At 63.9% G+C, this 14,338-nt stretch overlaps 1 protein-coding gene across 6 annotated transcripts in view; it reads left to right on the top strand.

Annotated features, from left to right (window-relative positions):
• Positions 1 to 13,460, top strand: part of LMF1 (lipase maturation factor 1) — a 69,850-nt gene extending 56,390 nt beyond the window's left edge. For 3 of the 6 annotated variants that reach the window (XM_036915822.2, XM_036915830.2, XM_036915829.2), the window contains 6 exons: positions 1,621 to 1,788; positions 11,426 to 11,603; positions 11,828 to 11,981; positions 12,117 to 12,300; positions 12,584 to 12,696; positions 13,245 to 13,460. In XM_036915822.2, the coding sequence (XP_036771717.2) occupies positions 1,621 to 1,788; positions 11,426 to 11,603; positions 11,828 to 11,981; positions 12,117 to 12,300; positions 12,584 to 12,696; positions 13,245 to 13,419 (972 nt within the window). In that variant the 3' untranslated portion in view covers positions 13,420 to 13,460. The remainder of the gene's footprint in view (positions 1 to 1,620; positions 1,789 to 11,425; positions 11,604 to 11,827; positions 11,982 to 12,116; positions 12,301 to 12,583; positions 12,697 to 13,244) is intronic. The other 3 variants (XM_036915825.2, XM_057487769.1, XM_057487768.1) reach the window with 3 other exon arrangements.
• The last annotated feature ends 878 nt before the right edge of the window (positions 13,461 to 14,338 follow it).

The following is a 14,338-nucleotide window of genomic DNA, read 5'->3' as shown; positions in this document are numbered from 1 at the left end:
GCGCCCCCCCACCTCTGGCGAGAAGGAGCCACCCCTGGCGTCAGAAACCCTCAGGAGGCAGGCAGGGGGCTTTTCCTTTACTGTTCCTGTGACCTCCCTCATGTCAGTTGTGTCCAAACAAGAAGTTAGCATGAGGACTCTTCCCCAGGTGGGACACAGCTGTCCTCCAGCAGCCAGTCCCCCTGAGGCCACCTCCGCCCCTGAGCTGGGGACGGCCAGGCCATGGGGACTGCCGTCTTCCTGAGTTCCTCACACCAGCTCTTGTCCATCCCACCGCCGTGAGCGTCCAGGCAGGAGGCCGTGCGCTCATCAGGTTGAAATCCTCAGCTCTTTTCTGAGTATTGGGCATCACCACCCGAGTCCGCTGCAGACCTGGAGAGGAAGCCAGCCCAGGCTAAGGGTCAGAACATCAGGCAGCAGTCAGGCTGGGCTGTGGGCACTGCAGGCCGTGCGGGGCCGGGGACTGGTCAGGGCCAGGGAGCACTTCCTTCTCTGGCTCTAACCTGTGACAGGTAAAGGTCACTTAGCACCAGAACCACTTCTGCTTTCCAGCACTACCCGAGGCCCACGCAGTTCTCACACCCTTGTCCCCTTGTCCCCAGCCTTCCCCTCACAGGGACGTCGTCACACACAGCAGCCTGTGTCCCTGGGGTGCACGTGCCTGGAGAACAGAAGTCCTGGGCGGGGCCATGCTTGGCAGCATGGGGAGTGGGGTCCTCAGTGGGCCAGGGCCCCCCACCGGGCCAGGTCCCCCGACGTCTCTTCAGAGCCCCAGTTCCCAGGCTGGGGTAGGGTGGGGCTGCGGGGGCCACATACCTGCCCGGGACGCAGCCCTCCGTGCAGGTGGGCAGGTGAGCCCGTATGTCCATCTGTGCAGGTGGTGTGGATCTGTGAGGGGCACCTGTGTGGCAATGCCACAACCCTTCACCAGGCTGCATGTCCAAGCCAGCCCCACTGATGGGAACATGCTGCAGCCCCACGTGGTGTCCCCACAGCCAGCCCGCTCTGAGTGTGGACAGCCACGGCCTTCTGTGTGGCCTGCTGCAGCCTCTGCTGCTGCTGGGAACCCGGGGGACAGCCCCAGTGGCCGGAGGCGCGGGGCCTGTCAGCTCGGCCCAGGGCAGCCAGCCCACGGCTGAGTCAATACACAGGCCTCCTGGGACAGGACATGCCGTGCCCGCCCACCCTCACACGTGTGGAGGCCGTTCCCAGGAACACACACGCAGGGCCAGAACCCCACTCCCCAACTGTCCTCCGAGCGGAAACCCACCACGTGTGAGCCACCGCCTGCACTGTGGGCTCCCCCGCCCTGGTGCCTGTCCCTTCCCCGGGACTCTGACCGTGGCCTCTCCTGGTGTTTGAGCTCCTGTGCCACAGGGACGGTTGGGGCACCCTGAAGGGGTCATTGTGAGAATTACAGGAAGCCTGCCAGGTGGAGGATGCCAAGACACATGGCCCCTGCACCCCATCCCAGTGACTCAAATCATGGCAGCATGTGAGCTGCCTCCCCCCTTGCACCCTTCCGGCCAGGATGGTCCCCACCGCTGCCTCCTGGGCAGCTGGGGTGGGAGGGCCTGGGAGTGGGGTCCGGGCATGGCTCACGGCCCCTCCCATCCACAGACGCAGCCGGTGCCCAACCCCATGGCCTACTTCTTGCACCACTGCCCATGGTGGGTGCATCGCTTTGAGACGCTCAGCAACCACGTCCTGGAGCTCCTGGTGCCCTTCCTCATTTTCCTCGGGCGGCGGATGCGCATCCTGCATGGAGCCTTGCAGCTCCTGTTCCAGGTGAGCCCACAGCCATGTGCCCACGACCCTGTCCCTGGGGGCACAGGCTTCTGCCCGGCCAGGGCCAGGGCCAGTCCTCCCACGGGCACACTCCTCCGAGTGGGGCTGGGGACAGCACGTCGAGTGCTCAGCCTGCTGCTCTGCCACCCATCTGCCACAAGCGCCCCAACTCCGGTCTCCCCAGAACCAGGCTGCATGCTCAGGGGGAAATAAGCACCTGCTTTTCTATTCCCAGGAAAAGCACTGCTGGGGTTCAGACATCCGCATAATGTGTTTACTAAGATGCACAGAGCTTAGAAGTCCAGATGGATGTGCCCTGGGGCACCCCACACCCTGTCCAGATGGAGAGGCCCCTCTCCGGTCGGTCCCGTACACTCTGGGCAGGTGCTGGCTGCTCCAGGCCCACTGTGGCCAGAGCAGAGAGATCAGCAGGGGCACGAGTCATCTGTGGGGCTGGTGCAGGCCAGCCGTGCCCCTTGATTGCTGTGTGTCCCAAGGGGCGAGTGCCCTCCTGCCGGCCTATCCACCCCCCGTTGAAGGGCGTTTGCAGTACACCTGCTGTCGTCCTTGCTAACGGCTTCCGTGGACACGCTTTCACGGGGGCGTCTGCCCTTGTAGGGCTCCAGTCACCTCCGCGTCCCCACTAGTGTTTGCTGGGTGTTTCCCGGTAGCCGTTCTGGTGGGGAGAGGAGGCCTCGGCGTGTGGTTCCCTGACGGTGGACAGTGTCAGGCCTGGGAACAAGCCAGTGTCTCTGGAGATTTGTCCCTCCAGTGGTTTGCACCCCTTTAGCGCCTTCAGCAGATGTGATACCCACATGCCCATGTTTCATGGCCCCTTGGCCACATTAGTTCCTAGGAGCTGTGTCTCTGTGGGCGACACTGTAAATGGGGGTTCTTCTTTGTGTTAACTGGAACGCCTCCTTGTGGCCCTCTCATGGCCATTGCTGCTGCGCACTGGCCAGTCCGCCCGTCTGTCTGCAGACCCCACGTGAGCGGCGGTCCTCCCCGCTGCAGGGCCTGCGAGTGATGCAGCAGGTGGCTGGGGGGCCCCAACTTCAGGGAGGTGCTTGCAGTGCCTGAAGCCTCGTGGTGCTGGCTGTGGGTTGTCTGCTTTTTGCGGCCACATTTATTAGGTTCTCTTCTTTGGTTTACTGGGAAGTTTTGTGTTTTCCTTTGGGTGTTTTCAGTCACAGATAGATGTTGAATTTTGGCAAACGTTTTTCTCCCCAGTTGTGAGATTGCGCTTTTTCCTTTAATTTGGTGACATGGTGAACTGCATGAACACTGCTGATGCCAACCCCCTTTCACATTCCTACGATGAACCCAGCCACGCTGTGTGTTTTAGCCTGGGACTGGGTGTGACCTGCTAGTTTGGTCTGCGCCGTGCATGGTCGCCATGAGATGTGTCTGCCGTGTCCGTCCTACCTGGCCCTGCCTGGTCCTGCTCGGGGCCGTGCCACCCCCTCAGCACATCGGGGTCAGCCCCCATCTCTGGAGGTGAGAGTTCAGAGGCGGCGCTCCTGCGCCCGACACCTGCCTTGAGAGGCCTTGGCGACAGAACTCAGCACCTTCTGGGCCTGCCAGACGCCCAGGTTTCCATTTCTTCTGGGGGCAGTTTTGGTAGCAAACATTTTCCTGGGAATTTGTTCATCTGTTTTCAAATTTATTGGCCAAAATAAAGGCACGCTCTTCTCTTGCGTTTGCAGAGCCTGGGTGGGGACCTTCTCTTCCCGGCCTGTGCTCTTGCGACAGCGGAGAGCACGGTCTCCCCCAGACTGGGGTGACACCTCTCCCTTCTAAGTACCAGAGCGCAATCTCAGCTGGAAAAGGCAGATGTATTTCTGCATCTTTGTGTTTTCTTCTTGTCCTTTTAGTTCTGAGGTTCCCCCCCGTTGTTCCCCTCTCCCGATTGGAAGAGTATGTGCTCTGCTCTCACCCGACGCCTGCTCAGCCGACCAGCTGGGCACTGAGGGTGGCCCATCTTTGCCGCCACGGCGGGCAGAGGCCTTCCTGTGCTCCCCACCACCGTCCCACACCTGCCCTCGCCACCCCTATTTTTGCTCTATTTTGTTTTTAATTAACAGACTTTTTTAGACTAGTTTTAAAGAAAAACTTAGCAGAAAGTAGAGAGGGTTCCCACATACTCCCCTACACACCCTCATATGCACAAATACACATGCACATACATGTGTGCACACTACACATACATGCATACATATGTGCACACACCACACACATACATGCAACCCACGTAAACATATACACACATGCACAGATGTGCACGCACATACATGTGTGCACATGCAGGCACATGCGCACATACACGTGCACACATGCACACATGCAGTTTCCCCATCGTGAACTTCTTGCGTTAGTAATGCATTTATTACAACCGATGAGCCAATGTCAACAGTTTATTATTAACAAAGCCCACAGTTTACATTAGGTGTTGCACATTGTGTGGGTTTGGACAAACGTACCATGGCACACGCCCACCACTAGTGTCACGTAGAGCAGTCCCAGTGCCCTAAAAACCCTCTGTGCCTGCAGTTCACCCCCTGCTCCCTGCTGGCCACTCAGCCTTCGCAGTCCCCATGGCTGTGCCTTTTCCAGGTCATGGAGTAGGGATCCTCCAGGTGTGGCCTTGCAGGCTGGCTCCCTCACTTAGTCCTGGGCATTTGGGGTTCCTCTTGTCTTTTCATTGCTGGTCCAATGACATTCCATCGTCTGGACACCACAGTTGATCCAGAAAGTGTCTGGACTTGGCTGGAGGGCAGAGCCTTGGCTGGCCGATGACCCCTGCCCCCACAGCCCCCGCTGGGAGACACCCCCGGGGGGCATGGGCACTCTGCACCTGGTCTGCCCCACTCACACTTCAGCCCAGTGGCCCGTGGTCTCAAGCTGTTGGGAGACGGCTCTGGACAGAGGCTTGAACGCCCTTGCCAGTGCCCACCAGTGTGGGCGCCGACCCGTGCCGGGCCTTCTTCCAGCTCCGAGGATGCCCCGCTGGGGGCCGCCACCTCCCCCTCCCAGTGGGGCATGTGGGCCCCGTTCGCAAGGCAGCCCAGAGGATCCCAGCTGGCACACGGCCCCAGCAGGTCTATGGCTCTCCCCGGACTTTGTGGCACCACCTCGGGGCCACAGGCCACTCGTCAGCTGCCGCTTCAGCTGCTTTCACAGGCCTCAGAGCCCTGGGCCCTGTCACAGCTGCAGATCTGGCCGGGCCCGTGGGGCTCCTCCTGGCCGCGCTGGCCACCGTCCGCCTCTTCTCCCTCCAAAGAGTCCGGGGCCAGCTTCGACGAGCACTCACGAAGAGCCAATTGTCACAGCGCTTGAAGGAAGTTGGAGCTGCCAGTGCGGGTGGAGAGGGTTCAGTGCCTTGAACGCTGGGTCTGGGCCGACAGCCACTCCAGCTATTGAAACAGCAGCCTTGAAATGCCTTATTTATTCACAGGGCACTTGGCACAAGCCTCGTGGGCTCCTGAGTGAGGACTAGCTAACAGCTCGCCCGGCAATGGCCCAGGGCACCAGCACGTCCCCTGCGGAGGCCACACAGACTTGGGGGCTCAGGGCTCGGGACTCGGTGGCTCCCCACAGCTCCGGCCACCCACCGGGTCCTGACCGTGCAGGCTGTGGAGGCGGTGGTGGTGCAGGGACACCGGGCAGGGGGGCCAGAGCTGGACCACAAAGGGCCTTGCCACCAGCCCATGGTTCCGGGTGTCCTGGAAGACCAGCCCACACCCTCGCCATCTGACCCCGGCCCGGGCGTGTCCTCGGGAGGCGGGGGGACCCAGCACTGTGGCTCTTCTCGAGGCTGGTCTGCCGCCTCTTCTGGGGCCGGGACCAGCACAGAGGACACGCGGCCTGCCAGTCCAGCTGCCGTGCGTGCAGCCCCCATGCGGGCAGCATGGGCTCCCAGGCATGGGGACCTAGGGGCCACAGCACCAGCTGGGCCTGCCGGCCACCTTGGGGAGGGACCTGATGTGGGAACAGCCCCTGGGGCTGCGGCTTGTCCTGACAGGGCCGTGCTCCACCTCTGTTCCTGCAGCCCCAGGGGACATCTCTAGTTCTGTTTGTTCCAGTCACTCCTTCGGGAGAGGGTTAAGGATGTGAACACACTCATCTCCTCCCACACTCAGTTTACACAGCTGTTCCGGAAGGTTCTTCAAGGCCATGGGTCCATTGTCCACTTGGAGAGGTACACGTGGAAGTGACAGGAGAGCCACGCCCCAGCCTGGGACCCCCACCCGGACGTGAGCCTGAGGGAGGGCCCTGGAGGAGCGACTGCCGCCTCTGCCCAGGGGCCGGCCAGACACCCCATTCTGGTGTGGGAACAGGTCGGCACGGAGCCCCCTCTGCTGCCCGGTCCGGCTCCTTCTGGCCTCCATGTCGTTGGCTGAGGTCAGGGCCATGTCACCGTGGGGACCATCACCAGGGCCATGGGTGCAGGGAGCTGTCCCCCCGCCCTGTGCAGCTTCCCAGAGCAGGAGTCCCAGGATGATTGGCCCCACCCCAGGCTCCCACGGCAGGAAGTCCCCCACCAGGCTGGACGTGAGAGCCCAGCAGGGGCGTCCAGAGCCCACCCTGGAGCAGGCATGCGGCCCCTCCCAGGCCTCACAGCACATCCTCCTGCCCAGGGCGCAGCACAAGGGCCGCAGACCCCAGGTTGGGCCCCTGTGGCCTGCACGATGCACCGGGGTGCAGTTCAGTCTCTGCGGCCGGAGTAAACACAAAGGGACCACGTGTTCGACTCATTTCACTCTGAGGAGAGGCCACAGGAATGCTAAGAAAGACAAGATCCCCTAGCGCGCTGGGGTTATATGCTCGACATCAAATTCCATTTTTCTTATTAAGAATATAGCCATCCAGATGACTGGTGGGAGGCCAGGGGAGGGACTGGGCCTCTGAGCGGGTGTCTCTGAGTCCTCAGGGCTCCCACTGCGTCACTAGAAACAGGGTTTTGTCCCCAAAGCTCTGCTCTGTTGAACCCCAGTCCCCCTGGCAGGCCCCCAGTCGGGCTCATCTGGCCTGGTGGGGGGCAGGGCCTTGGAAGTATGCCTGTGATGGGCTCCACCCGTGTCCACTGAGGCAGAAACCCAGGGAACAGGCACCGCTCAGAAGTCACTTTGGGCCGCGTGGCCAGTGGCGGCCTTTCAGCTGTGCTGGCGGCTCTCACGCAGGTGGAGATGTTGCCCCGAGCATCCTGGAACCTTCTGCTGGTGGGCATGTGGACCGGCCCCCACCGCCACCTGCTGCAGGGGGCGTGACCCTCACGTGGCCAGAGTGGCCACAGAGCCTCGGGGCCAGAGAGTCCTCATGGGCTTTTCTGTTTTAAAAGACAAGTCTACGATTTGGGAAAGAAAAGAGGGAAGGACAGGGCGCCCTGAGCCTGGACCCGCGTTGCTCAGACAGTTTCACTCCCTGTTACGATCTCTTGAGTCCTTCACTCCGCAGTCACAGCCCCTGGACATGCATATCTGTTAGACTGTCGGTGACCCTAAAGGGGTGGGAAAGGTGTCTTGAAGGTTCACTGCTCATCTGTGGACATTTCTGACCTTCTGCACTGCCACCCAGACCCGGTCCTCGCCCTCCGTCGTGGAGCCTTGGGGAGGCGGCGGTGTCCCTGCACCCACGGGGCCCAGCCTGGCAGCTCCCAGCGGGAATGATGCTGCGTCCACAGTGGGGCCAGCAGGACCCGGGCCGGCCTTCTTCGAGTGGCCCCCACCTCCCGGTCCTTACCTCTCCATCCCAGTCTTCTGTGGGTGACTCTCCCCAGATCTCCCTCTGTCCTGGTGGTCAGCGGGCTGACTGGGTGGGCCTTCTGGGCTATTCTTTGTGCTTGTCTTGCAGCGATGCCTTCTCTGTTCTGAACATTTGTTTTTCACCAGATCAGAGCTTTGGGACATGACCCCTGCCACCACCCTGCCCCTCAAGAACTTGAGTCCCAGGGCATCAAAGCAGCACCCGGTGCCCGCCATCCCCCAGGGGCTGCTGGGGCAGCTTCGCCCTGCCTGTTGCTCACATTCCCCGGCCTTCCTCCGCCGGGCCGGTCTGCAGCCCACCCAGTAAATGCTCCGCCTCATCTAGGGCCTTCTGAGGTCTCAGACTGTGAGCACCTCGTCCTCTGAGTCTTCCAGCTCACTGACAGGGGCCATCCTGCATTCCTCCCTGACTGGCCTCGGACTGTGCCCCGCCTCCGCCCCTGTCCCGGGAGCCTGTTTCTGTCTCGGAGCTACAGCTTACACATCCTGCTGACTCGCGTACCCGTCAGGTCTGGACTGGGTGCCAGCCACCACGATGTGCTGTTGGGTGCCTGGGTGCTGGATTCTCTCCTGACAGGCGGTTCATCTATTTGCAAATCAGTTTCGTCATCCTGACACTTGTTTTCAAGCCCGTGTGTAGGGCTGGGCAGCGCCGGCTTCCCACCAGTCTCTCCTGCCCGGGTTCATCGGAACGTGAGAGTCTCCCAGACCCGCTTGAGGTCGGCCTTGCTCAGCTGTCGCGGCACGCTGCCTGGCCTTGGGGGACTCCCGTGCCTGCATGGTGGGCGCCGGCCGGCTTCGAGCTCTGCCTCCCTGGGGTCGGGCCCCGCAGCGCTCACAGCCATGTGGGCAGGCAGGTGCCTGTCTGTTCTGTCACACACCCTGCTGCGGGGTTGGCCAGCACCACCCCCTGCACCCAGCCTGAAGCGGCCATTGTCACTGGGCTCCGACCTTGGAAGCCCAGTCAGCCCAGGATGGGGATTCAGGCAGGCTGGTGTGGACGTGGGCCGGGGCTCGCCCTGCTGCTGGGGGTGAAAGGGGCGTAGGGGCCTGCCAGCTCACTGTGTGGCCTTGGGAAGCAGAGGGGCTCTGCTCAGTGGAAGTTCTCCCCTGGAGTGTGGCTGGAAGCTCTCAGGCAGGCAGGGACGTGCAAGGACCTGAGGGGCACCTGACCGGGCCATCTCTGGGGCTGTTCTCTCGGTCCTTGTCCTCTGTGGGACCACACTGTGCGGGCCTTTTCCCTCCAGGAGCCAGGCTGGGGCTGCACCTGGACGTCCTTGTAGGCACTCCTGTTGCTATCCCATCCTATGCAGATGGACTGGACAGCCTGAGGGCTGGGCAGGGGCCTCACTGTCTGGGCAGATAAGCCAAGGCCGACCCCGCAAGGAGGAGAGGCTCCAGGCCAGTCGGGGGGCATGCGGGGACCCTGACTGGGCCACGGGTGGTGCCACAGTCCCAGTGACAGCTGCCCTGTCCGTGAAACCAGGCCCTGGGGACCAGCACAGGCTGAAGTGCTGGCAGGACAGACTGCTAGCCTAGGGGTTTGGTAACATCACAGACAGTGAAGAGTAAGAAGCATTAGTGTTGGGCTGAGGACCAGGAAAACCAGCTTTCTAAGTTAACAGAGGGAGAGCCGTGAGTCCCCAGTATCGCGTCACACTCCGTACGAGTCCATCGTGACCCACAAACGGGCAGGCCCATCGGAGCCCAGCTCCTCCTGCCGGGCCCTCGCTAGGCTGGCGCCCGTGACCTTGCACTCTGTGCCCCACAGCCCAGCTCTAGTGCAAGTCAGAAGCTAAGGGGCTGGGGCATCCACGGTGGAGGTGAGGCAGATCTGTGACTCCGGCCTCCCTTGGGGGGTGTCACAGCCCACAGCCACAGTGCCTGTGCAAGGCCACTGTGGGACCGGCCAGGCACTGTCTGCACCTACTTGCCAAGCAACAGCCCAGATGAGGCACTGCTCCGGGGACACGCGGGTGCCTGTCAGCCCACCTGCCCGTCCCGCCGCCTGCTCGGGGCAGCTGCCCATCTCCCTCTCACCCGAGGTGATCTGACGTGCTCGTGGTGGGGTCTGTCTGCCCCCGTTTCTCCTGTCCCTCCTGGTGGGTATCTGTCTGTCCCCTCTCTCAGCCCAGCGGCCTTGCTGCGCAGCCCTGTCTGTATTTCCCTCCGCCTCACAAGTGCACTGCCGGCCTCCCAGCGGCTCTGGCTCTCACTTCGTGTTCCCTTTGCTGAGGGACGTGAACACCACGACTGCACCGCTGTGCACCTGCGGGACCCCAGCATCCCACGGCCCCTGCCTGTTCCCTCCGCAGCCCCAGGTCACCGCAGAACTCTGCCCCTCCCCTGGCGGGCCCTGGGCCAGCAGAGTCCCTGTGAGAATGCCCACCTCACAGCAGACATGAAGGGCAAAAGCGAAGTGCCCCCGAGGTCCGTGAGACGTCTGGATCCTGACGGCCTCAGAGCAGGCGGAGGTCTTCTTGGAGTGCTTAAAGCACTGACCATCAGACCTTTAAAAAGCGATAGCCTAGACTTCACAGAACTGTAAGACTCACCTCCCAGAGATGCTGGCAGGAAATAGCAGCACGTGTGTGTTTCTGACAAAGGTCTTGGATCTAAAAGCCTGTGACACAGCCCACAGCTCAGGAAGTGGTGCTGCCACTTTGGCCAGGAAGACACCGGGGCAAGCGCGTCGTGGAGGGGCTGTGTGCCGCCGGCTCGCCGGGGCCCGCACATCGCTGCCGACCAGGAGAGCTGGTTGGCCGGCAGGCTCGGCTAGCCCTCGGAGCACCCTGGCACCCACACGGCACTCCGGTGCAGCCAGGCCTCCCAGCAGCCGGGGGGTTTCCCCAGCTGCACCCCACACCCTGACACACAGGCAGTGGCCCGTGGACTCCCAGCCTGTCGTCCTGCCATGGCCGTTTGGAATACCCCTCACCTCATGTGTCCACCACCTGCAGGGGACCCACAGCCCCCGCAGGATGCTCCTGCCCACAGCCTGGGGTGGCGCATGAGCCCCACATCCCGCCCTCCCCTCAGGGGAGGGCCACCCACTCCTGGTTGTCCACTGGCACCCAATGACAGGAGGGTGAACGACTTACAAAACTGTTGCTGTTTCCTGCATGTGGTTCTGAGCTGGCCCAGGACCCTGCACATAACCACATGGGACTATTCAAGGCCTCTGAGGAGGGATGGCAGCCACCCAGCAGAAGCCCTGGGCCACCATGGCCCCAAAGTGAGGCCCAGGGGTCGGCCTTTGCGTGGTCACTCAGGGACGTGTCTCAGGCTCCACTGGGCTTAGAGGACAGGGCAGACTGGCACAGGCAGGGACAGATTCCCCAGACCCCACTGTGCAGGAGCCCTGTTCCCTCCCACGTGGCTGGGCCAGGGGCCATGAAGCCAAGCGAGGTGGCGCCAGTCAGGTTCCCAGACACCCCCACTTCTGGTGGCAAAGCCCCTCCCCAGTGAGGGGCTCGCTGCAGGACCCAGGGGCTTGTTCATGCAGCTGCTCTGGACCTATACTGATCAACCACGACAGTGGCCACAGACGCACATGTGGAATCAAACAGCAAATCCGATCTCACACCTGTGGGTCAGGATCCGGGCAACCTCCAGATGGGGCTCAGAGGCCGGAGTCAGGGTGAGGCAGGCGGGGCCCCCACCGGAGGCTCTGGGGAGAACCCGCCCCTGGTGCTCCCAGGGCCCAGGCCACCGTCTGCTGCCTGTACCCCAGCCTCCCACCTGCGCTTCTGGGAAGGGCCAGTGCAGGCCCGGCCCTGGGTGCGGGATCGCGCAGCCGGCCCACGCATGCGGTGGCTGGAGAGGGCCGTCCGGCACGTCCCCGCTCAGCCCCCGTCGGCGGCTTGTCCCCCCAGGCAGTCCTCATAGTCAGTGGGAACCTGAGCTTCCTGAACTGGCTGACCATGGTGCCCAGCCTCGCCTGCTTCGACGATGCCACCGTGAGCCTCCTGTTCCCCTCTGGGCCTGGCGGTCTCAAGGACAGGGTCCTGAAGATGCAGGAGGAGGAAGCCCAGGGGGCCCAGCTGAGACACGGTGGGTGGACCCCCGAGGGCACAGACAACCCTCTCCCCCGGACCCCCGGCTGCTCCCACCTCCCGAGGGCAGCAGCACGACTCAGTTTCCACCTCCACCTGGGAAGGTGTCGCTGCCTCGGGGAGAAGGGAGCTGTGGGCAGGGGCCCCTCTCCAGCCTGCCAGCTGCCCGGCAGAGGCAGGCAGGGCATGGGATGCAGGGGACTCACCACCGCCCCTCCCCAGGCTGCATGGCACGGCGCGCAGTCCACCTGGCACTGGGCGTCCTGGTCGCCTGGCTCAGCATCCCCGTGGTGCTCAACCTGCTGAGCCCCCAGCAGGTCATGAACGTCTCCTTCAACCCCCTCAGGATCGTCAACACGTACGGGGCCTTTGGGAGGTATGCTGCCCACTGGGAGGCAGGGTGGAGAGGCGCCCCCTCACCCCGGGGCAGCTGCCCCGTCTGCTCCAGCGCAGCAGGGCGCTGAGGCTCGGCCTCCTGTGGTGGGCGGAGCTCTGACTCGGCTCCCCTCAGCGTCACCAAGGAGCGCGTGGAAGTCATCCTGCAGGGCACGGCCAGCCCCAACGCCAGCGCGCCGGGTGCCGTGTGGGAGGACTACGAGTTCAAGTGCAAGCCCGGCGACCTGCGGCGGAGGCCCTGCCTCATCTCCCCCTACCACCACCGCCTGGACTGGCTCATGTGGTTTGCAGCCTTCCAGGTGAGTCCTGGGCACACGAAGGCTCCGGTTACCCCAGGGTCCCTGAGGCCTCGGTTGGGAGGCAGCTGACCCAGCCACATGGACGCCCCGTGCTGGGCTGCGCACCCCGGCGAGCGGGCATTGGACTGTGTACGTCTGGACAGCAGGGTCCCCAGAGGCGGGGCGCCCGCTGTGCTCAGGACTGACGGTGGGGGGGGGGAGGCCGGGAGCAGAGAGCATGCCCCCCACAGGCCCTAGGTGGTGCTGAGGGTGGGGCCCACAGTCCAGCCCTTCTCCCTCCCAGACCTACGAACATAACGAGTGGGTCATCCACCTGGCAGGCCGGCTCCTGGCCAACGATGCCCAGACTCTGTCCCTGTTGGCCCTCAACCCTTTTGAGGGCAGGGACCCCCCCAGGTGAGACCCCCTCCCAGAAGAGACCCCTGCCAACTGCAGCTTCTGCCGGTTCTCAGGGCTGCTCCCCCAGGTGCAGGAGTCCACTGGGGGCTGTGCTGTGACCCCCTGAGAACATGCCAGGGTGCGAAGGCCCACGGGCCCCCAGGCCATGCCTTCCCCAGGCGCTGCTCACCTGCTGACAGGACTCGGGCGGGGGCTCCTGGTGGGGGGCGAGGGGGAGGCGTCCAGAGAGCCAGGCCTGGCCTTCAGTTCCATGGGCTCCGGAAGCCCCCCGGCAGAGCCCCCGGCTGCCCTCACCCCGGGCCAGACGTGGTCCCTGCAGGCTCTCCCTTTCAGGGCCAGGGCCTGGTGTGAGGGGGGCCCCTGGGCCCCACGTGGGCTCCTCCGCCTCCCCAGGCAGCTGCTCCCTCCAAGGAGCCAGCACGGACCCGAGCCCGCAGCAGCCGCGGCTCGGCAAGCAGAGGGCCAGCCCCCGAGGGACGAGGTCCCCCACAGCTGCGCTCCCTGGATGGGGGCTCGGGGCTGACGGCTGGCTGTCCACCACGCAGGTGGGTCCGAGGGGAACACTACAGGTACAAGTTCAGCCGGCCAGGGGGCAGGCATGCCGCCGAGGGCAAGTGGTGGATCCGGAAGAGGATCGGCCCCTACTTCCCGCCACTCCGCCTCCGGGACCTGAAGCCCTACTTCCAGGCTCAGGAGTGGCCATACCCGGAGCCCGAGTAGAAACTGCCCAGGACCCCTGAAATAAAGCTGCTCTGAGCAAGGTCTCCACCCCAGCCCCGCCCTGCGCCTGGCACCTGGAGAAGCCCACCCAAGCAGGGCCCCTGGGGCTGCACTGCGCCGCCCCTGCCTCGCCAGCGGGCCCTGGCCCCGGTCTGGGCTGGGGCCACCAGCACCTGCCGAGCCAAGGTCGCGGGCTCCCTGCCTCTGCTCTCCAGAGCCCAGTGTTGGACCCCCTCCCGGGATGGGCCTGGGTGGGATGAGGCCTCCCCTCCTCGGAACCTGCACACACCCCCACACACCCTGCTTTCCTCCCCAGGACCAGTGCCCGAGGCGTGGACAGAAGCCCTTTGTCCCTCCTTGTGAGGACCACCCCCACAGGGCCCTGAGTTTGTGACCATGTCCCCCAGTCTCACGCCGTGTGGGCGGGGAGGGGAGGTGGGCAAGCGACCGCAGTGGTGACCCTGATGCCTGGTCACCACAGAGTCTGCGGGTGACCCTCTGCGTCCTGCTGCAGTGAGAACCAGGCTGTGGGCCAGAGCCTTCTGTCTCCTGTTCTGGGGGGGCAGTGCTCCCTTCTCCCCCAGCCTGGCAGGAGCAGCCCCCGAGCCCAATCGTCCAGGGCACCCGGCCACACTGTGGAGGGTCCCAGCGGGTATGAGGGGTTCAGGCAGGAGGCCAAGCCGAGGTGGCCACAGTGCCGTTCTGTGTAAAGCCCGCAGCCTGGGGGCCCACTGGCCCAGGTGCCAACAGGGACGCCGTGTTCCTGCCCACAAGGAAACAGGCGCCCTGTGTCTGTCGCAGGACAGACAGGGCCTCAGACAAGGAGCCCGGAGCCGGCAAGTCTGCCCGGCGGCCGTGTGGAGCTGACCGCCTGCCCACCGTGGCTGGGCAGCCCCGGCTTGGGGGCCGTCCTGGGGAC

This window comes from Manis pentadactyla, chromosome 10, assembly GCF_030020395.1.
Source record: "Manis pentadactyla isolate mManPen7 chromosome 10, mManPen7.hap1, whole genome shotgun sequence".
Taxonomy (NCBI): domain Eukaryota; kingdom Metazoa; phylum Chordata; class Mammalia; order Pholidota; family Manidae; genus Manis; species Manis pentadactyla.
Note: the sequence above shows the minus strand (reverse complement) of the source record. Positions and strands in the feature narration are given on the sequence as shown.